At 53.8% G+C, this 27729-nt stretch overlaps 12 protein-coding genes across 12 annotated transcripts; 6 read left to right on the top strand and 6 right to left on the bottom strand.

Moving 5' to 3' along the window:
- Positions 1-238: 238 nt before the first annotated feature.
- Positions 239-1605, top strand: CLUP02_05439 (uncharacterized protein; the record flags this gene model as incomplete). The annotated part of the gene is made up of 7 exons (XM_049284446.1): positions 239-393; positions 448-505; positions 538-633; positions 710-826; positions 897-1019; positions 1082-1206; positions 1281-1605. The coding sequence occupies 7 exons, from the start codon at positions 239-241 to the stop codon at positions 1603-1605; spliced, it is 999 nt and encodes a 332-aa protein (XP_049141589.1).
- A 36-nt stretch (positions 1606-1641) lies between these two features.
- CLUP02_05440 (uncharacterized protein) lies at positions 1642-4239 on the top strand (the record flags this gene model as incomplete). The annotated part of the gene is made up of 1 exon (XM_049284447.1): positions 1642-4239. One exon carries the CDS (start codon positions 1642-1644, stop codon positions 4237-4239), a length of 2598 nt encoding a protein of 865 aa, XP_049141590.1.
- Positions 4240-5376: 1137 nt separating this feature from the next.
- On the bottom strand, positions 5377-6176 carry CLUP02_05441 (emp24/gp25L/p24 family/GOLD; the record flags this gene model as incomplete). The annotated part of the gene is made up of 3 exons (XM_049284448.1): positions 5377-5582; positions 5655-5862; positions 5979-6176. The coding sequence occupies 3 exons, from the start codon at positions 6174-6176 to the stop codon at positions 5377-5379; spliced, it is 612 nt and encodes a 203-aa protein (XP_049141591.1).
- A 526-nt stretch (positions 6177-6702) lies between these two features.
- On the top strand, positions 6703-8488 carry CLUP02_05442 (ADP-ribosylation factor; the record flags this gene model as incomplete). The annotated part of the gene is made up of 7 exons (XM_049284449.1): positions 6703-6752; positions 7029-7058; positions 7139-7451; positions 7645-7819; positions 7939-8183; positions 8274-8339; positions 8396-8488. The coding sequence occupies 7 exons, from the start codon at positions 6703-6705 to the stop codon at positions 8486-8488; spliced, it is 972 nt and encodes a 323-aa protein (XP_049141592.1).
- A 1190-nt stretch (positions 8489-9678) lies between these two features.
- Positions 9679-12036, bottom strand: CLUP02_05443 (ATPase; the record flags this gene model as incomplete). Its single annotated transcript, XM_049284450.1, has 1 exon — positions 9679-12036. One exon carries the CDS (start codon positions 12034-12036, stop codon positions 9679-9681), a length of 2358 nt encoding a protein of 785 aa, XP_049141593.1.
- An 829-nt stretch (positions 12037-12865) lies between these two features.
- On the top strand, positions 12866-13962 carry CLUP02_05444 (ribosomal protein L6e; the record flags this gene model as incomplete). Its single annotated transcript, XM_049284451.1, has 3 exons — positions 12866-12985; positions 13392-13727; positions 13810-13962. 3 exons carry the CDS (start codon positions 12866-12868, stop codon positions 13960-13962), a joined length of 609 nt encoding a protein of 202 aa, XP_049141594.1.
- A 689-nt stretch (positions 13963-14651) lies between these two features.
- Positions 14652-17212, bottom strand: CLUP02_05445 (peptidase family M49; the record flags this gene model as incomplete). Its single annotated transcript, XM_049284452.1, has 5 exons — positions 14652-14920; positions 14986-15097; positions 15157-15349; positions 15402-16826; positions 16914-17212. 5 exons carry the CDS (start codon positions 17210-17212, stop codon positions 14652-14654), a joined length of 2298 nt encoding a protein of 765 aa, XP_049141595.1.
- Positions 17213-18236: 1024 nt separating this feature from the next.
- On the bottom strand, positions 18237-19206 carry CLUP02_05446 (uncharacterized protein; the record flags this gene model as incomplete). Its single annotated transcript, XM_049284453.1, has 5 exons — positions 18237-18339; positions 18410-18505; positions 18581-18791; positions 18900-18945; positions 19009-19206. 5 exons carry the CDS (start codon positions 19204-19206, stop codon positions 18237-18239), a joined length of 654 nt encoding a protein of 217 aa, XP_049141596.1.
- A 40-nt stretch (positions 19207-19246) lies between these two features.
- CLUP02_05447 (uncharacterized protein) lies at positions 19247-20809 on the bottom strand (the record flags this gene model as incomplete). Its single annotated transcript, XM_049284454.1, has 9 exons — positions 19247-19330; positions 19387-19486; positions 19542-19644; positions 19742-19788; positions 19847-20103; positions 20162-20227; positions 20348-20456; positions 20521-20636; positions 20666-20809. The coding sequence occupies 9 exons, from the start codon at positions 20807-20809 to the stop codon at positions 19247-19249; spliced, it is 1026 nt and encodes a 341-aa protein (XP_049141597.1).
- A 1259-nt stretch (positions 20810-22068) lies between these two features.
- On the top strand, positions 22069-22374 carry CLUP02_05448 (uncharacterized protein; the record flags this gene model as incomplete). Its single annotated transcript, XM_049284455.1, has 2 exons — positions 22069-22260; positions 22330-22374. The coding sequence occupies 2 exons, from the start codon at positions 22069-22071 to the stop codon at positions 22372-22374; spliced, it is 237 nt and encodes a 78-aa protein (XP_049141598.1).
- Positions 22375-23650: 1276 nt separating this feature from the next.
- On the top strand, positions 23651-24428 carry CLUP02_05449 (thermoresistant glucokinase family carbohydrate kinase; the record flags this gene model as incomplete). The annotated part of the gene is made up of 2 exons (XM_049284456.1): positions 23651-23926; positions 23985-24428. 2 exons carry the CDS (start codon positions 23651-23653, stop codon positions 24426-24428), a joined length of 720 nt encoding a protein of 239 aa, XP_049141599.1.
- A 1448-nt stretch (positions 24429-25876) lies between these two features.
- On the bottom strand, positions 25877-27477 carry CLUP02_05450 (2-oxoacid dehydrogenase acyltransferase; the record flags this gene model as incomplete). Its single annotated transcript, XM_049284457.1, has 2 exons — positions 25877-27243; positions 27309-27477. The coding sequence occupies 2 exons, from the start codon at positions 27475-27477 to the stop codon at positions 25877-25879; spliced, it is 1536 nt and encodes a 511-aa protein (XP_049141600.1).
- Positions 27478-27729: the final 252 nt, after the last annotated feature.

The raw sequence follows: 27729 nt of genomic DNA on the forward strand, positions 1-27729 counted from the left end.
GCAGGTCAGATGAGAGTTGCGACAAGACAGGAAACGATTCCATATGTGGCGCGGGTTGTGATTGATTCATTCATCGGCTGCAGTTGCAAATTGCAGACAATCCCTCCTGTGGGCTGAAGCGGAGTGCGAATTGCGATTGGGGGCCGGCGAGTGATCCCTACCTGGCCACCTAGTCAGTTGCAAGTTGGAAACCCAGTAAAGGAAGCAGCGTCGGTGTCAGTTGTCTTCTTTCATCGTGATGCCATGGACCAAGAGACCAAAGACGGTCAAGGCTCGAAAGAGGAGTGTCCAGACAGTGTCAGGATCCTTCATTTTGCAATTCGAGCGTCTTGGATTTGCTGGATTGCAGGAGGACGGGAAGTGGAACGCACCTTCAACTCAAGGAGCCGAACCGTAGCGGGCAACCAGTCCCGGAGTTGGTTAAAATGGTTGTCAGGGAGACCCCAGTCAAGCTTTTAGCGAGGAAGTCGAGACCAAGGCGACAACCCTTGCTGTGCTCCTGCAAGTTCTGGGCGACCCGCATTGGCGCGCACCTAGAATCCAGTCGTAGCCGGCGGGCCTAGGAAGAAAAAGCAGGAGAGGGCAGGCGTGCATCTTGCATTTTGTTCGTCGCTGCTTTGGGCCAAGGTCCCGGTGCGGCGCTGCGGCCCTTGAACCTTTCTTGGTCAACATCCAATAGGCAAGAAAAAAAAAAGCCTGGCACCGACAGGACGGGGGGAAGGGGCAAGGCTACAAGCTGGAGGGGAGTGGAGTGTTCGTAATTCTGCCAAAAGTCACCGCCTACACACCCCCGTTGCTCAGAGCAACATGTAGTTGGCCAGTCATCGTCTGGGACCCCCACCAATTCCCCAATCAGATCCATTCTTTTTAGTGGCGATGGCGTGGGACGCGGATAGGGGGGCCCAGGAAAGAACCAGCTCCACACCCTCACCCTCCTTCCCGGTCCAACAAAGACAATGAACTCCCCCCGTCTCTTCAAATGGAAGGCTCAAAGCAAGGACGACACACACCATTTCACAGTGTGCATCCCACCCAAAATACGTAGTTACTCGGACTGCCGAACCACACTGGTCAACCTTAGCAGCAACGAAATACGTACCTCTCCCAGGTTGTCTTTCGCTGTTTTGCTCCTGCCTTTTTTCCTCATGTTGTCCCGCCGTCGCTGGGTCGCTCATATCCAACATTGATAGATCCATATTACTCGAGGTGGACTCTGTTGGCCCAAACTAACCTCCGTCGTTCGTTTCCCTGCTGCGCTTCATTTCCATATGATGCCCTAGCACCGTGCCCCCGAACCTCATGTCCATCTTTTTGGCTTGCGACCTCTACTTTATTCTGTCCAAAGCATTCATTTCCCATCTTCACCCAATACTACCGACTTCGCCTTTGCTGTATACTATACTCTACGACAACTTTTACCGGAAACCTCACAGGTCTTTCTGTAGTATTACGCGAATCGTTTACACCCAGGCGAGTGTCAGGAGAGCCGCCACGCCCGTCCACCGGGCCTCTACCAACAGCACTTGGAGGTGTTCACGGGTTTCTCGTGGTATACAACCACCGACTGACACCGCTATTGTCGTCTCTGTCTGCCCCAGAAACTAACTCTGGGAACCTCAAGACTCCAATCCAGCACCAAGAATGGGTGTTTTTTCAAACCCATTGCGGTCTCGCGAGAACCGCACGGGCAGATTACCAAAATACGAGCAGCTCAGTCCTCTGCGCACCAAGGAGCGCCTCTCAAACGATGACGACGACTATTACTCGTCCGACGATGAATCGGAAGACTACTCGACATCCTCCTCGCCGAGTGCGAAGAGCTCACGGCAGACTTCAGGATCGCTCTCGAGCGCAGCCATGATGCTCCCGAAGCGGGCTCTCGCGACAGCCCGCCGCCCGCGTACCCACCTTTACCGCTTCCCAAACCGAATCATCCGATACTTATGCTTAGGACTGCTTACGTTCATGGTGGTCATGATCATGTCTCTGGTACGCGCAAGTCACGTTGAGAACAAGATGATCATCGAGGGCAAGGTAGAGAAGAAGCCAGACCCTCCGCCGGTATGGGAGTCCTTTGGCTTCATTCAAAGATACTACGGAGGTGTTCGATCTATAGTCGCCCCTTCCAAGTACATCCCCTCGTACCCCCGCTCCTCAGACGAACTTCCCTTGGACCAGCTCGACATCAACACCACCGTCACCACAACGAGTGAGGATGGCAAGGACGATGCCGTGAGACGCGCTGTGCCCAAGAGCAAGGAGTTCATCGACCACCCTGGCTCCATTTTCGTGACAAAGCCTGAGAAGATGAACGAATGCTTCATCGACAAGGACAACAAAGTTCGCGTCCCGCCTATTCGTTACCTGGAAGGCCGCCCTCAAGGTTTCCCCCAGCACGTCGAAGGTTCTTACGATCTACTCAACTTGCCTGAAGATATCTGCTACGAACGATTCGGACGCTACGCGCCCTATGGTTTTGGGTACTCCGTCCCTGCTGGAGGTCTCGGAATTGGCGAGCACGGCGAAAAGGAAGGTTCCGATGCTGTGTGGGAGAAGACCCCTCAGGTGGACTGGCGGCAAGTCGATTGGGCAGACGCTCAGCGCCGGTGCTACCAGTCAAACAACGAGAGATTCAAGCCGATGCCCCCCAAGACCCCCGCCGCACGTGGTTTCTTCGTCGACGAGCCTGCTCAAAATGCCACCTTGGTGACGCGCGATCCTCTCGACAACTTGGAGCCCGGCGCCAAAGCCACCCAGCCAGATACGAAAGCCGACCAGGAGCAAAAGCCCAAGGAAAAGATGTCCCGTACAGCTGTAGTAATCCGTGTTTGGGACGAGTACAACTGGCGCGAGGAGGATATTATGAACGTTCGCTCGGTCATTTCCGAATTGGCACTGGCTTCAGGCGGACGCTACGATGTCCATCTCCTCGTTCAGATCAAGAACGACGCAGCACACCCCGTCTGGGCCGATCACGAGGTTTATGAACGCCGTATTAAGGAGCGCATTCCCGAGGAGTTCAGAGGCCTGGTCACGCTGTGGACAGAGACGCAGATGTTGTCTCTGTACCAGGGCATCTTCGATCTCTACACTCGTGGACCTGACTTGCCAGTTCACGGAGTTTACCGTGGCCTTACTATGGCTATGCAATACTTCGGCTACCAGCACCCTGAGTACGACTTTTACTGGTCCTGGGAGATGGACATCCGCTACACTGGCCACTACTATGATCTCTTCTCCAAGATGGAGAACTGGGGCAAGGAGCAACCGCGAAAGGGGATGTGGGAGCGCAACTCTCGATTTTACATCCCCAGCGTCCACGGTTCCTGGGAGGACTTCAGACAGATGGCCCGTGTGCAGTCTGAGATGGGAACAGATGGCGCTGATAACGTGTGGAAGAACATTCCTGGCGCGAAGCCTAAGGAGAACCAAGATCCCACCAAGATTACTAGAGGTGAGAAGACCATCTGGGGACCCGAGCGCCCTACCAATGAGGATGACTGGTTCGAGATCGAGAACGACCCTAAGCCGCCTACCACGTACGAGAAGGACAAGTACACTTGGGGTGTCGGCGAAGAAGCCGACTACATTGCCTTCAACCCCATCTTCGATCCTGAGGGAACCACTTGGTTGCTATCAGAGGACATTACTGGATACAACAAGAACAACCGGGACGAGCCTATGCCGCCTAGACGAGCACACATCATCACGGCTTCGCGCATGTCCCGCCGCTTGCTCATGACGATGCACCGCGAGACTGCTTTCAAGAAGCACTTTGCCTTCCCGGAAATGTGGCCTGTTACCGTCGCTTTCCAGCACGGCTACAAGGCAGTATTTGCGCCTCATCCCATGTATGTCGACAGAGAATGGCCCACGGAATATTTGGCCCAGGTTCTCAACGGCGGCAAGAACGGAGCTAGCGGTGGTGCTCGCACTGCAGTGTTTGGTCAGCGTGAGCACAACCTTCGTGGTCTCAGCTGGTTCTACAACTCGGGCTTTGCTCCGAATCTGTACCGTCGCTGGCTCGGCCTCAAAGTCAACAATGATGGTGGCGAGGAGTTCGAGAAGACGGAAGATCTGAGCAAGGATGGGTCCAGTGTTGGCCAGATGCGTGGTGGTGAGGGCCGTATGTGCCTGCCTCCAATGCTCATTCATCCTGTCAAGGGAGTTGATATTCCCGTGGAGAAGATACCCGAAGAGACAAAGGAGAGCGTTCCTGAGTCTGATCCGAACGCATGAACATGAGGAGGCGACTTTGGAGGTGTATGAAGCATGACCTATTTGCGTTGCACTTGGTGTTGTTTTGCTCTTATTTCAAGGGCTACATTTGGGACATACAGATGGTACGGCGTCTTGGGGTTAGCTTTGTTGGATTCTATAACGCATACTTTTGAGGCTTACGAGATGGACTCGTGGCTATTGTAGGAAAAGGCATTAATGCGTTGCCGTATACATGATGTATGATGTACATAATGACTGTCAGGTTAGAGGGAGTCATGATGGCCACATAGGATGGCTAGCAAAAATCTTGCATCACAATTCGATTCAGTAAAATGACCACTTGTTCTTTTGTGAAGTTGTTGCCTTGTGAAGTTTTCCCCAGGCAGCCGGTCAGTCACCGTCCCATCTCGTCGCTTTGAACTGATTTGTGGCAGCGCAGCAAATGGTACCTTGCGTCATCCATAGGTGAGACAGTTATTGCAACGGTATGTTAGCTTCTGGACACGGTGGTGAATTCGAGCTCGTTTATGGCAGCCTGCCTCGTAGCGCAATCTTAGAGGAGGTCATCCAAGTACATTCTCATAGAGGAAACCCAGACTGTGATTTCGTGTGAGTCACAAGGACTACACCAGTGCCATCACAGCTGTGCCTAATGAATCCGTAGATGGGGTATTTAGACGGCTTCCGGTGGCATTGGTGTCATGGATGGAAACCTCCTGTAATCCCACATGGCACGCACGAACAATGCTGGCCGGTTCCGGCTTCCTGTGTGGATGTTGTAACACAAATATTTCCTCTCGAGTAACGAGCTTGTCTGCCAATTGTTGTTATGTAGATGCTTAGACAATGCCAATGGTGCTCCAAGGCTGAGAATAAAGACTCTGTGAGGAGTCTTGTGGTCAAAGACGCTCAAAGGTTCGCCGGTATTGCACTCCATATCAAAATAGCCAAGCCTTGCTTCATGTTCAGAACCATTCGTGTCATTCATGTGATCTATGATACACTATACATCTCAATCTCATCTCCAGGAGTGTTGTTGGCATTCTGGTCTCGAAGAGCATCCTGCCAAGATCCCATCCCTTTTTTGTGCGCCTTCGACCTGTCGTCCCCAGCACGGGTATCCGGAAAACGAAAAATGACGACGCCTTTTTATTCTTAAACTACCCTCTTGACCTCGAAGAATCTGCGAAGCCACCACACCTGGAAGACGGACTCTCCAACGACGAGGCCAATGACGAACAGGTTCCACCACTTGACTCTGCTGTTGGTGCTCTCGGCGGTATTACGGTGAGTGCGCTCGCGAAGGACAATGTAGGACTGCTCATCCTTGACCTGGGCGAGAAGCTCGGAAAGGTGACGGACTATAACGAGGAAGTGTTAGAGAAGCCTAGAAACCCCACTGATAAAACCCATTGCGCTGGCGTGCTCCTTACCTTCAACTTCGAGGGGGTCGGCAGGGACATCGGTTTCGCTAACGTAGACAATGCCGTGGACGTTGAAGGAGACCTCCTTGCTGTGGGCGCCCCAGTGCTCGTTTCCGAAGCAGTAGGTGTACTTGCCGTCGTGCTTCGCGTCGAAAGAGAAGTCGCCGTTGGAGACACTCTTGTCAAAGGTCTCGTACTGGCCTTGGGGGTTCGTGATCTATGGGCGTAGGGAGTCAATCGTTAGTCTTGTTGCCTTTGCCATGATGCAATTGCGCGCAAAGTACGCGATTCGAAAGGGGGTGGTGGTGGGGTAGGTTGGAGCTGGATTCGTACCCAGAAGTCAATGTCTAGGTTGCCGGCGCTGCCAAACTCGCGGTCGCCGACCTGGAAGGTGACGGTCATCTTGTCATCGCGGTGCAGCGACTCGTGGAAGCACTCGCGGCCGTGGGCGGGCAGCTGGATGTTGTGGGCCAAGGCCGAGTGGACGAAGCCAGCTGCGAGGAGCAGCTTGGCGACTGAAGGGAAGAACATGGCGGGAGCTTCCAATCTTTTTTTCCTCAGGGTGGTGTAAGAGCTCTCTGTCGTGGCCGATACGAAAAGACGTCAGACTCAAGCTGGTCGGCAGGCACAGCAGAGTCGAGCTGTTCTGGAGTCGAATGGTAGAGGTCAGGACCGGAGGAAAAAAGGAGCGACGTTGGCTTGTGTCCAGGCTGTTCTCCAGATCGGTTCCTGGAGGTGATCCCTGTTCCTTGAGTCTGGACACTTTGGCGACGTCTGGTTGGACTTGAGGCTGAGCCAAAAGAAGTCTAGCTCGGGGGGCCAGACGTAATGGACCGATGCTTTTCCGACTTTGTTTCTCACGGTACATTGAAGCCGACCCCTGCACGTGATGCGGGTACTTTGTGCTTCAGAAGGGCCCTTTAGCGGTTGACAACGCTAGAAGGGAGCCAACAGGGAGCTTCGAGTGGCCTGCCTTAACCTATCTTATGGTCTGTGCCCAGCTTGACTTGGGGCCCTCAGCACGCAACCTGAGGTACCTTACCTTACCTTATGGAACATGACAGCGTGGGCAGTTTTAGGAATCCCAAGGGCAAGTATTGCCAGACAGTAGCTTGCTAGGGAAGGTACCTCAGCGGGCCACAGGGTGGCGTCCGTTTGTAGCGGTGGTCGAGTAGAAGTGGGGACACAGAGTTTGAAAAACATGGCCTTTCTGAAAATCACCACCAACCTCGTTGAGCCGAAGATTATCTTAGCAAAGCCCACCCCCTCTGCTCGCCTCTATTCCACCCACCTAAACTAATCCTCTTGACACTTGGACTGTCTCCCCCCCTTCACCGACAATCACACCCACGACCAAAAAAAACCACCACCACTCGTCTCCAGTCTCCCGTCGCAGAGGGACTTCGTGAAGAAGTAAGTCACTAGTATTCTCGTCATCACCTGTTTTTGTTTCGACTCCGTCCCTTTCTTTCCAGCCTCTGTGTCATCTTCAGTCGGGTCTTCGTCCCCCTCAGTCCCCTTTCCCACCCCCTCGGCCAAAGTTGCTCTTGCGCGCGTGCCTGCATCGGTCTGGACACGACACCTCAGGATACAGTAGAAAGGCAGAGCAGCCCACCACACGCCCCCCAACCCAATCCAATATCCCTATCCCTCCCTCCCTCCACGTCGCCTGTCCACATCCACTTCTTCTATCCCGCTATCTCCTCTCCTCTATTTGCGAATTGCGGCAGCCTGGTTCTCACCTTCAACCTTGACCAGTTCATCATCGCATCATCTTGCCTTTGCTCAGCGCCCAGGCAGACTTTGGTCAGTGACCCGATCCTGCCCGCCTCCGTTACGATCTGTCCTTTCCGACTGTGCTCTCTTCGTTGCTTTATATCCCGCCCGCATCTTCTCCCGACGTCACTGCCATTTAATCTAAATTCATCAATTGCGCGCTTGCTTACACTGTCGCTCCTCAACAGATTACTTCTTCCTACCCAACGCAACCGACACTTAGACGTTCATCACAGCCCGAACCGCAACCATGGGTCTCGCATTTTCCAAGATCTTCGACAAGCTTTGGGGAAAGAAGGAGATGAGAATTCTGATGGTCGGTCTTGACGCCGCCGGAAAGACTACGATTCTCTACAAGCTCAAGCTCGGTGAAATCGTCACGACCATTCCTACCATTGGTACGCACCACCCCTTACCACCCTATTCTGCCTCTTGTCATCATCGAATCCCGCGCCCCCGCTGTCGATAGTCAATGCATCGAGGAGGCGAATGGCGTGCTAACATTCCGCCCTTTCAGGTTTCAACGTCGAGACCGTCGAGTACAAGAACATCCAGTTCACCGTGTGGGATGTCGGTGGTCAGGACAAGATTCGTCCTCTGTGGAGACATTACTTCCAGAACACCCAGGGTATCATCTTCGTCGTCGACAGCAACGATCGCGACCGTATCGTCGAGGCCCGTGAGGAGCTCCAGCGCATGCTCAACGAGGACGAGCTGCGGGATGCCATTCTCCTGGTCTTCGCCAACAAGCAGGATTTGCCCGTATGTTACCCCGCCACCCCCTCCCCCCTACTTCGGCGCTCCCTGAGGCTTCATCAACTGAAAGCATGCGACTGACCTTTTCTTCTACAGAACGCCATGAACGCCGCCGAGATCACAGACAAGCTTGGCCTTCACTCCCTGAGACAACGCGCCTGGGTATGTTTTCCCTCGAGCATGACAAACTACGACTCTCATACTAATCCCCCCAATAGTACATCCAGTCCACTTGCGCTACCTCCGGTGATGGTCTCTACGAGGGTCTCGAGTGGCTTGCCACCACCCTGCGCAAGGCGGGTCACCAGTAAATGCCGCGAAGAGAAGCCGAACGGACTACCTCTCTTCTGCTACTCTTTCACGTCATCCCTCTGGTACGGTTGTAATTCGCAAAGCTACCGGTCACAAGGCAATCGAATAGTCCATAACTCATTTTCTCGCATTTCCTCGTCCTTCCATCCCCTCCTCCCCATGGTGGTCCCTGACATCACGTGAGCCACACTCCATTGGCATTCTCGACGCAGCAAGCACACACATTCTGGTCTCAAAAGGACAAGTTTCGTTTTGGAAGAAAGGGGGCGTCTTGGGTTGGGAAATCTGTACAGTCCTCACGCAGCAACTCTATACGCTTCTCTGTCCAAATGTGACGGAGAAGCCTACTCATGAACACCCTGGCTTTCTCGCCTCCGCACAATTCCATGAAGACGGTGTTTTCTGCTCTTTTGATGGTCTGGTTTGCCCACTATTCTCGGTAGGGGAAGGGATGAGACCTGGGCTTAACGATTTTCTTCATGACTGGTCAGTCCCCCTATGAGGGGTGGTTCGCCCTGCTTTCCTCCAGTTTGTCGTCTTTGTTGTTAGGTATGGAGGGGGTTCAGGTAGTTCTAGCCTTGAGAGTTGGGACAGAATCGTTATAGACTTGTCTTCCTTTTTTTCTCACAAAGTTTCATGGTGCCACGGGATATGCGATAACGTTCTTTTTTTTTTGGTGCTGCCGCCGTCCCAACCCCTCCATTCGTTGAAAGGCCCCTTTGTGGGAAATGTCTCGCGGCATCCTCAGCCTAGAATTCTAGCCCCCCCCTCTTAAAGCGTACGCTCCAACGCCGTCTTACCGCAGAGCCCCTTTGTGGAATGCTGTCTTGGACGCGTGGGTGTGGGTACTCGACGTCACAGGGATGGGATGTAGGCAGATGCGACTCAAGAGGACAAATGGCTACTCGTGAAAGGTGGGTTATAAGTGCACAGGCTCACTAGACGAGTAGGATCGAGAACGAGTATTGTCCGTGGGTTATGGGGTGGAACATGTGAGTAGAATGCACGTGTAAATACGGTCTATCTGTGATTTTACAGTCTTATGCGGCGTTACAGCAATGCTACAATGGTAGTTGACAAACACTTTCGAGAGAGGGGAATCCAGCCTTTTCCTTACATGTACTCCGTGCGCCTAAACAATGACTCAAAACAAAGTAGTGGTACATGTCGTAATTAGATGATCCCCTTTTCACGCCTTTGACTGAGCCGCAACTTTCAGGCCCGAATTATCCTCATTGATACTGACAACCGCCGTCTCACCGGAGCGCAACTCGCCGCGGATGATCTTGTCCGCAAGCCCATTGCCAATTTCGTTGGTGATGAGGCGGTTGAGCGGTCTTGCGCCGAACTTGGGGTCGTAGCCGCGCTCCGCGAGCCAATCTCGCACCTCGCCGCCAACGTCGAGTATGATGCGCTTGTCGTCGAGTCGCTGCTGCAGCTCCCGTAGGCGGATGTCGACAATGTCCCGAAGTGCGGCGAGGGCGAGGCGCTTGAAGACGATGAAGGAATCGATGCGGTTGAGGAACTCTGGCGGGTAGTTCGCGGCCACGACGTCCATAACAGCCTTCCGGATGGAAGGGTCGATCTCGCCGTCAGCCGTCTCCTTGTACGGGTGGATGGGGTCCGCGCCGACGAGTATGTTTGCGCCGAGGTTGGATGTAAGCACGATGATGGTGTTGCGGAAGTCGACCTTGTGCCCCTGGGCGTCGGTGAGGTAGCCCTCGTCAAGGACTTGAAGGAGAAGGGCAGAGATGTCGCGGTGGGCCTTTTCGAACTCGTCGAAAAGGAGGACGGCGTAAGGCTTGCGGCGAACGGCCTCGGTGAGCTGGCCGGCATCTTCGTAGCCTACGTAGCCGGAGGGCGCTCCGATGAGGCGCGAGATGGTGTGCTTCTCCTGGAATTCGCTCATGTCGAACCGGACAACCGCCGACTCGGTAGAGAAGAGGAAGCCCGCGAGCTTCTTGCAGAGCTCCGTCTTTCCGACACCAGTCGGTCCCAGGAAGAAGAAGGACGCCAGCGGCCTATTCTCGCCACTGAGACCGGCACGCTGGAGGCGCACGGCGTTGGAGACGGCCTTGATTGCCTCGTCCTGGCCGCGGACAGCCTCACGCAGGGAATCTTCCATGTGCACGAGCTTCTCAATGTGGCCAGAGGTAAGCTTGGAAATTGGAATGCCCGTCACCTTTGAAACGACCGCTGCGATGTCATCCGCAGTGACGGCATCGTGAATAAGGCTGCCGTCTGACTTTTCGCCATCTTTGGGAATCTTTTGCTCAAGGGCGGGGATGACGCTGTATCTCAACTCAGACGCGCGGCCGAAGTTTCCTTCTCTCTGTGCCTGGTCCAGCTCGATTCTGGCCTTGTCGAGCTCCTCCTGAGTCTTCTTGACGGCCTCGATCTCGCCACGTTCAGCCTCCCAGCGCTTGGTAAGCTCAGCGATGTCGTCTTCGTACTTCTTCAGGTCCGTCTGCAGCTTGTCGCGACGCTCTTGACTGGCCACGTCCTTTTCCTTGCGCAAGCTTTCGAGTTCAATCTGAATGGTCATGATCTTCTGGTCGAGGGCCATGATGTCTTCAGGTTTCGATTCATGCTCGAGCTTGAGATGACTGGCAGCCTCGTCCATCAGGTCGATTGCCTTGTCGGGCAAGAATCGGTCGGTGATATAGCGGTTAGAGTAGGTAGCGGCTGCCACCAGGGCACCATCGGTAATGCGGACACCGTGGTGGACTTCGTACTTGTCTTTGATACCGCGCAGGATGCTAACTGTGTCCTGGACGGTGGGTTCGTTGACAATAATAGGCTGAAATCTCCGGGCAAGGGCAACGTCCTTTTCGATAAGGCGGTACTCTTCCAATGTAGTTGCACCGCAGCACTGAAGTTCACCACGCGCAAGTGCTGGCTTCAGCAGGTTGCTCGCATCGATCGATCCTTCGGCCTTGCCGAGGCCGAGCAATGTGTGCAGTTCATCGATGAAGAGGATGACTTCGCCCTCTGCCTGCTGGACCTCGGTCAAGACCTTTTTCAGTCTCTCTTCAAAGTCTCCCCTGAACTTTGCGCCCGCAATCAGCGAGCCTAGGTCCAGGGCGATAACACGCTTATTCTTGATGCTCTCCGGGACGTCGCCACGCACAATTCTCAGTGCAAGGCCTTCGAGGATGGCTGTCTTGCCGGTGCCGGCTTTGCCAATGACGACAGGATTATTTTTTGTCCGCCGTGATAGAATCTGAATAGTTCGTTGGATTTCAGCGTCGCGTCCAATGACAGGGTCGAGCTTTCCCTCCTTGGCTTTCGCCGTCAGGTCGATTCCGAATTGCTCGAGTGCCGGTTTCTCTGGCTCGCCACCCATGTTCATGCGGTGTGTACCGCCTGGAGGATGAGGTCTTCCATTTGCATAAGTCCTTATGGCTATCGTTGGTAGAAGCCTGCTACTGCTTCTGAGTGCAGCAGATTCGTTGATGATGGCTCTTGAGATTAGTCGTGTAGGTCTGGGTGACGATGACCCGACGATACGCCGGGCGGATGAGATGAGTTGTCTTCTGGCTTGCATTGTGACTACTGGTCAATGCCAGGTGTTACAAAAGTCGTTCCAATATGACAATTGTACAACAAGCTAAAGAGAGACAAGTACACGGCTTCAAATATCCTTTGAGCAACCCCCTAGTGTTGTCAAGTCACGAAGTCGGAAGATTTCACAAGTACATTCTCGCACTCTCGCTGAGGTCTAGCATGTTCCGAAGCTTTATCTTATCAGCACGTGGCCCATGCGCATGACGAAATGCGAATACCGCCAACGCTCTTTGCCCATCATAGGTAGGCAGTCTTCTGACTACTCAGTAGAACTACATTCATGGGACAGAGACTGTGTTTGACGGGGTCAAGAAAATACCTGAATGAGAGCTCTTGAATACTGATATTTTTTCGGGTAATCAACAGCTCACCCACCACCTCGGGATTAGCAAGAGAGGGAGTTACGTGCTGCTTCTTCGAGGTTGTTGACGTCCAGTGACATCCGACTCCGGCCCTGAGCTGGGAAGCAGACCGATCAGTGGGCCCTGGGGGTCTGGCCCCGGAAAATCGGGCGCACAATCTCCCGTTGGAAATTGTCGGTATGGGAAGGGGCCCTGGCTTACCGCCCGCGTCTACAGAGAGTGCAGAGGTTTCTGCCGCATGCACTCTGCCTAATCCGGACTAGCGGAGGGCTTGCCTTCCACACCCGCCGCCCACACTCGCTAGACATTTTCTGAGAAATCGATTTCCGCCGACCCGACCCCAACAACCAAAGCCTCTCGAACGAGATCAACCACTTCCTTCTTTTTCGTTCACGATCCCCATTCTCCGCTAACCACAACAGCCCTCCACGAGGACCGAGAGCAACCATGTCGGCGAAGACGGAATCCACGACCAAGAAGTTCGGCTCGTCGACTCGGGTCGTCCCCGCCCCCTCCCAGAAGGCGCAGAAGTGGTACAACGCCGACGATGAGCCCGAGGCCAAGAAGGTGAGTTTACTACATCTGCGTGCTGGCGCTGCTTGGAATTCTGCGCATGTGCGATGGAAGGAGGGAAATGTCATTTCGAGAGCGGTCACGAGTTCGGGCTAGGGATGTAATTGGGAGGACACGACAAAGCGAGCGCAACAATTTTTTCGAATTACGACGCAAAACTTCAAGAGTCCCAAGTCGGGACAGCCAAGAGATTGCAGGAGGGAGACAACACTCAATACGGGCACAACAACCAATCGCAAAATCGACCAACGCACACAATGAATTGGAGGCATGGAGGAAGAAGACGCTCGTGATCTGCGGAATGACATGGCCCCCTTTATCACAAATGTCGAATTGCAAGCAACACGCACAAAAAATCTTGAAAACTGGCGACGGCGATACTGACGACGATTGTCACTAGGTCCGCAAGGCCGTCCGCCCCTGGGCTCCCCGCCAGACCCTCCAGCCCGGTACCATCCTGATCCTCCTCGCCGGCCGCTTCCGCGGCAAGCGCGTCGTTCTCCTGAAGACCCTCGACCAGGGTGTCCTTCTCGTTACCGGCCCCTTCAAGATCAACGGCGTTCCCCTCCGCCGCGTCAACTCCCGCTACGTCATCGCCACATCCTACAAGGTCGACGTCTCCGGCGTTGAGTCCAAGAAGATTGAGGAGATCTCCGCACCCAAGTACTTCACCGCCGACAAGGCCAAGAAGCAGGTTGGCGAGGACGCTTTCTTCAAGCAGGGAGAGAAGCCTGAGGTACGATTACATCTTCTGGGACACCCAGATCTAAGTTGAATACAATGGGAACGGGAGACTGACAGTACATGTGTTTCTACAGAAGAAGGAGATCAACAGCAGCCGTGCCGCCGACCAGAAGGCCGTCGACAAGGCCCTGCTCGCCAGCATCAAGAAGGTCGACATGCTCGCCTCCTACCTGGCGAGTTCCTTCAGCCTGCGCAAGGGCGACAAGCCCCACGAGATGACCTGGTAAACAGTTTTTTTCCTACACCAAAAAAGCTGTTGAGAGGGAGGTTTCGTTTGGCGTGTGGGCTTTTCGGGGGTTTGCTCTCTTCGTCGCTGGTCGTTTCAAAAATCAAGGCTTCCGGATGATGTGGACATAGAGACTCCGTGGAAAAGGAAGGGGACAAAGTCAATTGGGATCAAAAAAAGAAGAACCACACATTTTTTTACGCCCAGTTCGCAACGGTTTGAGGAATGTTGTTGTAGACGACGAAGAACTTATGGCTACACGGGCTGGGCTGGTTTTGCCAATTGCATTTGGAAGTCGACGGCATCGGTCACATTTGGCGTCTGTAATGAGGTTCTTCACAAATCCAACACACAAAGAAGATAACGCATCCGGTCCAACGACGACGTGCCTCCCCCTTTACGAGGGAATGACAATATTTGACATGAACCATACACTGCACTTCCTCGACTCGTGATGACTAAAGTGGATGATGTCAAGATTTGATGTAAGGAGCCTGACGAAAATCTCGGAAACGTTCAAACAGCATCCACTGGGTTTCACTTTATGCGAATGGTCTACGAAACTTTGAATGTTCTGGCCCCTTTTAGGAGCATGGTATTACAAGGTTTATTATGGTTGATGCAGGGACCCCTTTCGTTCTCTTCACAGCCAGCCTCTCACAGTTTGGCTGCCTCGGACTTTGGGCTTAGTCACAAGTCACGATCGACCCAGCTCTGGATGATACCTGCCGGAGACGCCTCGTAGTGCTTGATGCTGACCTTGCCGGTGGCCTCGTCGAGGTAGGTGTTGGCCTGGACGAAGACCTTGCGCGGCTGCTTGTTGGCCAGGACGACGTTTCTGGCCTTTGTGCCCCAGAAGTCCATGTCCACGTTGGTCATCTCCTTGTAGAAGGCGGTGCCGTTCTCGACGTCGGCAGTGGCCTTGTACACGTGAAGCTTCTGAAGATACTTTCCAACGGCTGCAAATTGGCAGTCAGCATTGATGTGCCCCAAAGTGCGCGTCACGAGATTGGGAATAACATACCCTCACGACCAGTGGTCAAAATCTTTGAACGGTCAAGCTTGATCTCCAAGTCGGACAGATCATCCTTCTTGTACTCCAGCTTGCAGAAGTCGTCGCCAGCCTGGAGGAAGCACTGCAGAGAGTGATAAGTCAGCATTTGGGCATTCATAAGCGTACGTCATTGTCACCAACCTGCAGGATAGAGAAGCGAGCCTGGGAGTGCGCTTGGCCCCACTTTTGGCTCTTGGGATCCCACATCTCCAGGGACACAAGACCGGCGCGGGCCATCTGGAGGTACGCAGCATACAGGACGTTGCCAGCCTCGTTGTTGATGTCGGTGCTTCCGTCGCCGAAGCCGAAGATCTTAAGAACGGGGAACTCGCATCTGTGCCCAGATTAGTCAGGTATTTCTACACAGCTGGTTGCAGGATACATACCCAAGGTACATAGCGACGAGCTCAGCGCGGCACTCCTCGTATGAAGCAGCAAGACTGCCGAATACGGATCCCCATGTCTGTCCGGGCTTGTACCATGTGGTCACGGGCTTGTCAGTCAAGGGGCTGACGGGAGGGTTCTTCTCGTCAAAGTTGTAGGTTCCGGGAGAGGTCTCCTGAAGAAGCTTGCCGCAGCCGTGGCCAGTCAACTCGTGAAGGCCAACCTGCACCTCAAAAGCAGGGTCCCTGTACTTGTGGTACAACTCCAAGTCGGCTTCGGAGATGAAAGGAATCTTCTCGTTGGGAGCCTTGGCGCTCAGAACGTTGCCGAGAGAAACGTTCTTGAAGCCCTCAGTCTGCCTAATGTCATCGTAGTTGGGGATGTTAATTCCAGCAGGAATTCCAGATCCGGCAAAGGTCAGAACCTCGAGTGATGTGAAGTCGGGCGACAAGAACTTGTCCTTCTCAAAATCCTTGCTCCACGGGAGGAGGGGAATCAGTTCGGGCGCAGCGGAGACGAGAGCGCCAAAGGCGCGGGTACGCTCCAGGTTGACCACAGATGCAAAGCCTTCCCACTCGCCACGAATACCAGCGGGATCTCTGTAGGTCTCGATGAAACCAATGTTTGACTCAACCATAGGGCCCTTGTCTCTGATCCAGAATCTCTGGCTGTCCTTGAATGCGAGGAGGGAGCCACTTGAGAAAGACTTCGCGTATGCCTCGTGCATCTTTGCTTGGTTCTCGTTGTCGCTATTCTCCTGCGCCTTTGTGATATACTCGGAAATAGCCTTCATCTCAGCGGCATAGTCGCCGTATACCAGCTTGATCGTCTTGCCTTTGAGAAGACCATCCTCCACCTGGAACTCAGTCTCCTTGCCAATGTCACCGCCTTCAGCGGGAACGCTCGTGACAGCCGAGGCAATGAGAATTTCGAAAGTGCCCTCCTTGGTCTTGCGGAGACGGTTGTTCTCGGGGAGAAGGCCCTTCTTCTCCATCCAGGCGGACACGGCTTCGATCTCCTCCTGGGTAATGTGAGGCGAATCGGGGTAGTAGGTAGTCATGTGACCCTTGTCAGGGAATCCAAGGTGCATCAGCGCCTGTTTGTCAGAGCTGAAGATGGCACCGTTGGTCGCCTTGTAGAAGCGCTCAGCCTCAGGAGAGGTAGCAGCAAGGGCCGCGAAAGTCTTCTCATCGGCTCTAGGAATGAACTTGGCATCGCCGAAGCTCTTGTAGTTGCCATTGTTGCCCAAGAATTGGGCAGCATACTCCAGGAAGTGGGTCAGTTGGCTCTCATCGACACCAGCCTTCTTGGCAAGGCTATTCCAGTCACCACCACTGCTCTTGTGTAAGGCAATGATGAAGTCGTAGATGGGCTCTGACTCTGGAGAAAGTTGTCTGAGCACAATACGGGTTCCCGCAAACGAGGCTCTAACATGTCCTTTAGCTTCCGCTCCCCCATAAAAGCTTGGCATAGCTAACACCAAGGATGACATGGCATCATAACGGGGTTCTTACTTGCTGATGAAATGCGCATAGCGCTTCTGCTTGTCGGTGAGGGGTTCAAAGTGCTTCTCAATCTCCAAACGGACGACGCTCGGCGGCGCGTCAGCCAGGTAGTGCTTGAGCTCCTGAGCGTTCATTGTGGAAAATCTCTGCCGGCAGGGTTTCGCAAGCAAGGGGAAGTGATTTCTAGGTCTCAAAGTCTTGGGAGAAGTGTGAAATAAAGAAGAAGTAGCTCGCAAAGATGTCAGCCTTTGGAGGGCGGAAATGGATGAAACCCGCATGAGGAGTCGAGATGGTGCCGCACTGGTCATTGGTCACTGATGAGGCAGGTGCAGTGGATGAGCAGACGACAACTGTGTTCAGGCGCCGCCAGCAGCGGGGAAGAGCCACACAAGCCGCAGACGGAGGTTCGTTATTTGAACAGGGGAGCGGCTCTCTATGCACAGGCCAGGAGCTTCTCTATCGTGGCGCTCCGTGGCTTGACTTTCTTTTGACTGTGACGATTGGCCATTATGTTGGAAGCCACTTCTGCTGGCCACGAGACCTGTGGAAATAATTCCCCAGTCTGTAAATAATCTCGTATGCCATGGGGAACATATTCACCTCCCCAAACAGGCTTGGAGGCAGGCGACGACGTTGGAGCTTCAGCCACAATGAGGGGCAATACTGGAACTTTTGTTAACGAAACAACTGATTTATTTACAAAACTACAACCAATAGAGAAGGAGGGGCAAGCGATGGGAACATTAGAAACATTCCTCCAGTGTATTCCACTATACCTGGACACTTGATTTGCTGTGATTTCAGTTCGAGTCTTTGATATCACACAGGTCTGGGATCTCGCCTGCTCGTACCTAGTAGAGAGCCCGGTTGACCGCGGTTAGTGTTGGCTCATAAAATGTGAGTGCCATCCACATGGGGCTTCGCAAGGAGCGAACCACCAACTCGAAGTCAACTTCAACACCAACACTATCGGTTGGATGGTTGAAAGGACAGACTTGTACTTTCTGAGAGACACTGAAACGTCTGGCATTGAGACACAAGAATCCAAGAGATATAAGCGCATGATATGAGCCGTTTGCTTGCTTGACAGCTTTACCCCTTTTGCCCGCATTTCACAGTTCTGGTGCTTTTAAGAACGCACTAATACTTAAGAGTAACGTCCATAAAAGCAGCAGGCTAAACCTATCATGAGAGACACGACCATTGATTGCTGAGTAGAATGGCTCTCTCAATAGTCCGAGTGAATAACTTATACTAAAATAAGCTAGAAGAACGGACTTTTAAGTTGTTGTGAAAGCATTCTACTTGGCGACAGACCACCGACACCCCAGTTCATCGCTGGCGAAGCGATGCCGACTCTTCCCGTACACCGTTCTGCTCACCGAGAGGATCTAGCTTACAGTCTGCACCTGAGTCTAAGATCTGCAGATCGTGCCTGTCAATTGCAGTCTGTCGTTCTATGCATACTTCAAGAGCCAATGGATACCTTCACGTGAGCTACCTACTCGTGCATGAGCAGGCAGACAGCATTGGCAAGCTGCAATGCGCACGTCTTGGTGGTTGCTTGCGCTTCGTTCAAAACCTGGTTCTCGCTATCATATCTGACATTCATCATCATGTTTTCGCGTCGCCACTGACATCCTATATTATTCCCAGTCAGGCCGTGCAGACGAGACGCCTGAGGGTGTAGCATGAGCGGCTTTGAGAGGGCATAATCAAGTGAACGCGCCACCAAGTCACTTGATATATATCCCTCAACCACGACGGAGCAAGGAATGTCGACGGCCGGACGGTATGCTGCAGGAAGCGCAATATAAAGTCGTTGTCGCATAGGCTGGTAGACAAGTTGGGCGAGTTCCCCTTGTCTAGAACGTAGCATTCGGCCAACTAAGCCACCAATGTCAAAGTTGCAACGCAGCGTCAGCATAGCGACATTTGACGTGTCCTAGAGCTTGCGGCCGAGAAGCTCCTCATAGGTACCGGTACATCAGGTACCTAATGTAGGCTTTCGTGGAGGTTTGAACAAGTCTTTAGAGCGATACTGACAGACACACAGGCAGCATCTTGATCAGGCGGTGCAACCAGCCGTCCAAAATCGGTTCACGTTTCTCTCGAAATTCGCAAGGATGTCGCTCACGTTGCGTCTGTTGTGCGACGGATGTGTGGATCCACAGAAAGGAAGAAGTGTGTCGACTCGGCCGGGAAGAGGAGCCGACTGGTGCTGCATGCCACTTCGAGTTGCGCCGAGTTCTCGACCGGGGAAGTGAAGAGAGATCCCGGGGATTCCGAGTGTTCGGACCATTTACCTTGGCGTCTCGGAGCGAGCAGTGCTGCAGGTCAGTTTAAGCGCCCTTGAAACCAACGACGGTGACATGGATGCTCAGACCGAGGGCGGTCACCGGGGAACATCCCCCGCGCCGCCGTGGCTTGGACAAGCAGTATTATTCGAGTTTCACTCTTCTTCTCGCACTTGCTTCAGTACCAATGAGAGTATCCGTGTCTGTGTCTGCGGTGTGTGGAATCCGGAATGTTGGGCGCATTGCATGTAGCCTTCGTCCAGGCCCTCATCGGGAGCGATCTGCCTGGACTGCAATGTCTTGCATGGGCCTCTATCGTGCGTGCCGATGATGACAGGACCGGTGAGCGCGCTCATTGCCAGTTTGCCTCACAGGTTGGTAAGGAATAGAGGAGTTGTCGCAGCCTTCCATAGAGTGGATATGACCGGAGCCCGATGACAATACTGCTGTGATGGCAAGTAACAATGAGATGACCGTTAGAAGAGGACGAAGCTAGGCAATGGTTGCATTACACCAGTGATTCATTCTCTCGATTGACACAGGTACGGATGAATGTGATGTTCAACTTGATAATCGAACCACGGTTACTTTCTCACTGTGTTCAGAGACCCCAAACCACTGTAAGAATCGCCGAGACCTTCTCACCCCTTGTCAAAGAAACATGGCGTTGTGGGGTTTGACTTTGAGCAAAGTGTCACGAAACTTGCAATCGATTCCCCCGCAATAGATGAGATGGGCGGGGGCCATACGGATGCCGCCCGTTCATTGAGCATATGTATATGATGGCAACGGCGTGAGCCTATTTGGTGCAACGTCCACATCACTGCGGAGTATGCTTTCTTGTCAGAGTTGAGGTCAAAAGCCGAGCCGATAGTCGATGGAGACAAGCGTTCCCGATGCATCTATCGCAGTCGCGACGCAATTTTAATAGACTGCATGCTCCACCGAGATATCAGTCACCTGGCTCATGTTGAGAGCGGTGAGAGGCCGATGTGCCGATGAGCGCGGTACTGATTGGTATCGGTACTTGTGGACAAAAATACGCACGTATTTACGTAGTGTGGTCCGTATGTCGAGACATTAAGAAGGAAAACGAATTTTTGGAAAGGGCCCATCCTTGTCCGCTCGCGTGTCGCATCCTCTGACCGTTGGGTTGGGTTCAGTGTTGGGGAAGCTGGCGGGGAGTGCTTGGAGCGGTGGTCGATCCACTTTGGGCTTGGAGAAGGCGGTCGAAGAGTGGTGAGAAATTTGGAGACTTGGAGGAGCGAAAAAGAAAGCGGGCAAAATAGGATGGGACAGCAACGACAAGACGAGCACACGAGCTGACTGCTGGCAATGCACCACGGCTGGTTGCAGCAAGACCAGGACCAGGGCCTAGCGGAGTCTTGCGGAGGGAATTGGAGCCTTTGAAGTCTGAACAGCGTGACAGCGTGGGCTGTGTGGGAAGAAAGAGTGGACGCAGACAGAGGCAGAGGGCCGATGGTGGAGGAAGAGAGGAGCGCGAAAAAAGAGTCTCAGGATGATAGGACGCAATCCGAATGGCTGGAAAGTAGTCAGTGCGATGAAGGGAGGGGGAACTGTTTTCAGACTCCAAACCGAAAACCACATTTTCCCAAGTTCAATGGGTGGGCCAAGGACTCGAGCCGCCATGTGGTGACAATGGTGCCGGCTCGTTATGAGCCCCGCCCGGAGCTCCAGCCGAGCCGAAACTTGAAAGAGCACCTCAGACGCCAGAGTCAGAGCATGCAGACTGCACCTCATGACCCATAGTCCATGGTTGATGACGGGACCTTAGGGCGACGGGGGCAGAGTGGATTGGGCTGGCACGGCTGGGAAGTTAAGATGCAGGTGCATCGGTACGGACCAAGGAGAATGTATGTACTGCCGTCTCGCAAGTTTATATGAATGGACGAGGGAGCTAGCCCCGGTGGCCACTTTCCTCGGATCGCAAAGTGTCAGCCGGCTCTCCCCCGCTTGGCTGTCTTCTATTATTCGTTGGCAAGGTAGGTAGGTACGGGGAGTACGGAGTAGATACCTCCAAGGTATTGACATCGTCCTCGTGCATTCGGAAAGAGAATGGAATGAAAGGCAGCAGCCATAGAGCGGGAGCAATCGTACCAAGTATCCGTAACTACCTCTTTCCCCACGACAGAGTACAGACACAGACACTGCATACCCAGGAGGCAGGTATGATGTAATCCTTGCTTCTCGGTGCTTGCCCGAGAGCCAAACGCACTTTATTGCACTTTCCCCCGTCCATCACCAGTTCCGGACGGGGACCAGGTCTGTTAGCCAGGCTGGTCGAGCGAGAAACGGACAAGTCACTGCACTTGTTCCACAGGAACAACACGGAGTTACAAGCAAGCATGCAGGTGTCCGCAGGTCATTAATGATTAAGGTATTTGGCTACTAGATGAAAGGTGTTCCGAGCTACCGATCCCAATTACCGTAGGTAGGTGTGCGGGTTTTCTCAACATGACCTAAGGTACTGTGCAGGTGTTTTACCTTACTCACCGAACCGACCCCCACTGACCAAATAGGGTCTTCCGACTTCAGAAGCAGAGAAGGATGTGAAGTATCTTCAGTTGTGTTTACTTGAGCAAAAGGTCACCTCATATTCACCTCAGGTCAAAGCTTGCTGTTTGCTGCCCATCATCGGATACTTTCCCCCCACCGAGGCTGGAAATTTGGTCGAGGGCCTAATAAGTTTTTCCCCCTTTCTTTCTATTTTCCGTCTTTTTTTGCGTGTCGAGTGACCTCGCTCGATTCCCTGGCCCCTGCCCGATTCAGGTAATTATTCCCTAGTGCCATGTTCTAGAAAAAGTGTGTCCCCCCACGCTGCTTCCTCCACAGTCCACACCTCGCCAATGGCACCCCCTTCTCTGCCCCCCGCCATTCAGGTCTCTCGAACCCTTTTCATCCTCAGCATCGTCATCTCCTCTGTCTCTGACCAACTGGAGTCTTCCGTCTTCCTTGACCGAGCCCCGTCCTCCGCCCTCCCCGGGACCCGCGACACAAGTCCTGTCATCGCCGCCGGCTTTGCCTTTTCCCAGCACTACGTACACCTACTGCGTAATGCCACACCCTGCTCTGTGCCAATGTGCTAACACTCAGCACAATTGTTTTAGGTATCGGCGTTTGCCCTGGACAATCACTTTTCCTGGTACGCCTGACACTCTCATCCTGGTCTCGTTGAGATGCCGTATGCACACGACGCAGCGTACCGCATCGCACCGCACCGCGCACCGCAGACTGGTACAACACCTTGGGGGAGTGGTACGAATACACTAGAAACACACAGGGGATTCGATTCGCGAACCGAATACAGACACGAAATACCTTTATTCGGCTCTCGATGGTTGCCGTTGTTGGTCTCCCTCACCCTTCCGCCATCACGGTACAGACATAGGATGTTCCGAAGGCCATCAGACTTATTCTGGCTATAGTACATGACAGCCTAGTGGACAATCTTGGAGGGCCGGCCTGAGCACGTCTACCACCTTACCTAGTTGCCGTACCGCAGCTACCAAAGATGATCCCAATAGTCGATTGCGCGCCATTGCTAGGTGCTCAGTCTCAAAACCTAGACACCTGAATGCAGTTACCCGTCGCAACATCTCATGCTCCAACAGCCGGATATTGTAACTTAACAACGGATTCGTTTCGTCCAACGATTTGCCCTCCATCAGGCGCAACTCTGATCTTGTTCCATTCGTCCCACGTCTGCCCCAGATGCGACCTCCTTGGCATTTGGATCCCGCGGAGAAAAAGTACAAGGCGAACGTATCCGTACATGGAGACAGCAGTCAAGGACATCAGACGCAAGCACACAGTCATCTCTGAGCGCACCCCCACGGATATGGGCTTGACCACCCTCCCCCAGTGCTTTGTGGAGTAACGGATTTCTCCCCGCTGGGGTATGCAACACCTTGATTGGCCACCATGAAGACTAGGGGACGCCGCTTTTTGGGATCCGGGTCAGTGACACCCCCCTTGGTCCCTCTCTACCCCTGGCCCGAGAGAAGTCCGCTGAAGTCCAGGTACTGGAACCTGCTGTGCGCTCCCCCCAGGGCGTTTTAGTTGCCGTCAGGGCACCCCTTGAGTCCCGGTTGGAATTTTTTACCTCATCGATCCCCCAGACCCAGAGAAGTCTCGTCCGTGACACTTATAAGACAGGAACGCCCTACACTTACACTCCGATCGCCGTTTCCTTGACTTATCTCTGATCTTTTTGTCACCCTCACAAAAATTAACTTACATATAATACTACACGTCATCTGTTGAATTCTTCAATATCCCATAACTATCTCCTAGATCGTGTCAAAGACCTGAGCTGCTACCTACACGCCTCAACCTATCTCCTCCAGACAACGCAACAGCGCCATAAACCCGCTCCCCTCGAAACAGTCTATCCGTGACCCGTTCCTCCTCACGATATCTCACAAAACAATGCTTTCCTACGACTCCCCGATGCCTGTCAGTGGACAAACTCCCAAGTCTCCTTCGGGACTTACCAACGGCGTACAACAAGCCGTTGCCTCCAAGACCCAGGCTAGAGTTCCTGGGGTTCCGACTACGGCAAACAATGGCGCACACGTAAACGGATCTCTCGACACCAAGTATCACCACATCTGGCTAGTTACTGGTCCCGCTGGCTGTGGCAAGACGACTGTCGCCGAGTACCTCGCTCAAGCTCTGAAGCTGCCCTACATTGAGGGTGACAGTGTAAGTGGTGCTTTCTGGCCTCGTATTTCGGAATTCTGTCTGACTCGCGCCTGAAAAGTTCCACCCTCAAGCAAATATCGAAAAGATGGCCAATGGCATTCCTCTTACCGACGCCGACCGTTGGGACTGGCTTGTTGCCCTGCGCGAAGAGTCCCGCCACCAGCTGGCTGCAGGCTCCGACGGAGTCGTTCTCACTTGCTCGGCTCTGAAGCGCAAGTACAGAGACGTGATCCGCGTTGCTGGATACTACGATCGCTCGATCCTCATTCACTTCATCTACCTGTCGGCCTCCGAAAGCGTTCTGGTCCAGCGTGTGACGGCTCGCAGCGCTGCCACCAACCACTACATGGGCGCCAACATGGTCCGCAGCCAGTTCCAGTCTCTCGAGGCCCCCATGGCCGATGAGACCGATGTCATCAGCCTCGACGTCAGCCGCTCCCTTGAGGAAGTCAAGCGCGACGCCTTGGCCAACGTCAAGGCCGCAATGGAAGAGGAGGCGTGAGTTGTATACCGGCTATAGAAGGCGCACTGTCATTGGTCCTTTTTTTTTTTGGCAGCTTCTTTTTTGGCAAATTATCCTACGGGATATTGGAGTTCCGGGCATAGAAGTGAGCGTTTACTTTTGGGTATTCATGGCGTCAGCATTGGGATCTGGTTCACAAAACTGCTGGCTTTGACAAGTCAGCCTGCATGCAATGTACGGAGATGAAGGGGTGTCACGAGGATCTGCGCCACGAATGGCATCCTTTGCGCAACCCAATCAGCGGGATGAAATCATGCAACAGGGAGGGAGGAGGGACAACACATGGCAACCTGATATATCAAGGCCAGACAGGTTTAATGGGCTGGCCATGGAGGCGACAACGGCGACGTTGAGCCGGTTTGGCGCTTGTTTCCTCACTCCATGCAGGGGTTCGCAAAACAGAGAATTCTCAATGGTCAGGCTTTGGCCGGGTAGATTGTTGCGTTTTCTGTCACTTGCAACTTCTCTTAGTTCAGTATTATACAATATTATAACTGACGAAATATGACTACTACTACCATCTTACTACATCTTCCCTCTCAACGTGCCCAATCTGCCCCTTCTTCCTTCCTCCCCCTTCTGTGGTGTACTCATGTGCAAACCCTTGTTACTGCTTGAAGTGGTGGGCAACCTGCCGGATCGAGGCACTTGCATTGCTACGGAGCATAATCGTTCACGTTTGCCGTTCAGGGATTCTTTAGCATTGGCTGGCGTCGACTCGGTGAGGATGTGGAGAGGCGTTTGTCCGTCGTCACTGGGCCGTCACATATGTCCCTGCCTACAAGTACACCGAGGAGAGGGGGGTCGGCCTCGGGGGCATGTTGGCTCTGTGGGGCAGCCTGGAGCGTTTGGTTGATGTAAGGTATCAATATCACGGCCTTCAACGCGCAAACGCATACGGTCGTGCGTACTTGGGTACACTGCCTTATTTGGTGTTGGGTTGCACACGATACAGTTAAATGCTTGTCAGACGTGCGTCGGGCAGCAGCCCAATCTTGTAGATTTGATGATGATCCTCGTTTTCGTTTGAACTCTTGGATTTGAATTTTTCCCGCAAGCTATTTTTGCCCCTTGATGGTGCTTGCAGAGTAGGTAGGTAGTTGGTTACACCCACCACTGTAGAACCCCTGCTCGCCCTCGCCTCACATCTACAAATCATTAGACGTCTAATTGTCAAGAGTCTTGTAAGTCATCCAGCCCTCCGCCCGCCGACCCACACCTTCATGGAATCCTCGGCCTCTGGCTCCGCATCACGCGGCGGCCGAACGGCGTCATCCATAAGGCGCCTTACTGAGGGTTACCTTTTCCTCTCTCACCATCTCTCTTGGGGTGGTGGGTGGTCCCGGAGTCATAAGGTAGATACAACACACACGCACGCTTACTCCCTTTCCCCCAAAATTCCTCCAGAACAAGTTTTGCAACGCTTCTCACCTCAGATGCATGACCATGACGTCGGGCTCCTCCACAACCCGCCGCACCACCTCCGCGGCCCGGGCCATGGTCGCGCCGTCCACCACGCGGTGGTCAGCGCTCCAGCTGAAGTTGGTAACGTGCTTTCTCACCACCCTGTCCGAGTCCTCTCCCTCGAACGCCGGCACGGCGCGCATGCGGCCGATGCCGAGGATCGCGACCTCCTTGTCGACGATGACGGGCGAGAGGTAGGTGCCGCCAATGTTGCCAATGTTGGAGACGGTGATGGTCCCGCCCTTGAGGTCCGCCGGCGCGAGCTTGCCCGCGAAGGCCGCCTTTTGCAGGCGCGTCAGCTCCGAGGCGATGGAGAGGATATTGAGGGAGCCGACGTCGCGGATCACGGGCACTAGGAGGCCGGCGGGAGTGTCCATTGCTACACCAATGTTGTGTTGGCTGCGCATGACGAGGGACGGCTTTGACGACGGCGAGGAGGAAGGGTCGAGATCGACGCGCGCGTTCAGGATGGGGTATTGGTAGAGCGCCATGGAGACGGCCTTGATGATGAAGGGGAGGTAAGAGAGCTTCGCGACGCCGGCCTCGCCGCCGTCCACCTCGGGGGACGTCGCGAGGACGCGGTTGAGGCGGGTGCGCAGCTGGACGAGGCTGGAGAAGTCGATCTCGTCGGCGTAGAGGAAGTGGGGGATTGCGAGGGAGCGGGTCATGGACTTGAACATTTGCTGTTGGGTGTTCGTGAGCGGGACCCGGGTTTCGAGTTGTGCGGCGCCGGAAGGCGGGGCCGCGGCGGCCGGGGATGGAGTCGTTGCCCCAGCGGGCCTGTCACCGGCGTCGCGGCGTTTGACAAAGTTCTGTACGTCCTCTTTCAGAACCCTCCCGTCTCTTCCCGTGCCGTTAATCTCGGCAATGTCTACGTTCAGGCTCTTGGTCAGATGCCGCACCGCCGGTGTAGCAAGCGAGGCATGGCTACCCTTTGGCCGTGGGGCATCCTCAGTACTGGCCGCATCCTGAGATGCCACCCCCGATTCTTGTCTGCTTTGGTCCTGTGTCTTGTCTTTCTGTTGTGACTTGGGCTGTACAGGAGGTTCCGGCGTCTTTTGTGAGGGCTTCTCCTGTGCCGCTTCCGTCGGGGCTGTCAGCGCATCCAGGTCCTCCTTCTTAGCCCCGCCTTGTATGTCAATGTCGACAAAAGGCTTGCCGACCTTGGCCATGTCGCCGGCATCGTAGTGCAACTTCTGTACAACGCCTGAGAATCGGCTGGTGATCTCCACAGACGCCTTGTCGCTCTGGACCTCACACAGAGGGGAGAATTCTTCGACTCGGGCGCCGGGCTCGACGAACCATTGTATGATTTCGCACTCCACGATGCCTGTGTAAATCGGGACTGTTAGACATGTCTCTGTGAAACAAGGGGTAGAACTGGGTACTTCTAACCTTCGCCAATATCTGCCAGCAAGACAGGCTTCACAACCCGCAGATGCCGTGTGCCGTGGAACTGTCTGGAGGGGTAGACGCCGGCAGCTCTTGCCGCGGCCAGGCGAGCCATGCTCTTGGAGACGTGCCATTGCGTCCGGACGGTGCGCGATCCTCTTTGAAGAAACATTTTGGTTTATTTTTTGAAAAGTTAAAAGGATAAGAAACCAATTCCCAACTTCTAATTTTTGTTCTTTCTAAAAGAGAAATGAGAAAAAGGGAAGGTACTCCCCAAGGAATGTGCGAACGCACTTGCAGGAGGAGTGAACCGCTCGGCGACGGCATTGTCCTTTCCCCCAAACACTCGGCTATTCACGGTGTTCGGCCAGTGAAGGTCGATTGAGTCCCCCATGACACAATGTGAAATGCCCCTCGGGGAAGC

This window comes from Colletotrichum lupini, chromosome 3 (genome assembly GCF_023278565.1).
Source record: "Colletotrichum lupini chromosome 3, complete sequence".
Classification (NCBI taxonomy): Eukaryota; Fungi; Ascomycota; class Sordariomycetes; order Glomerellales; family Glomerellaceae; genus Colletotrichum; species Colletotrichum lupini.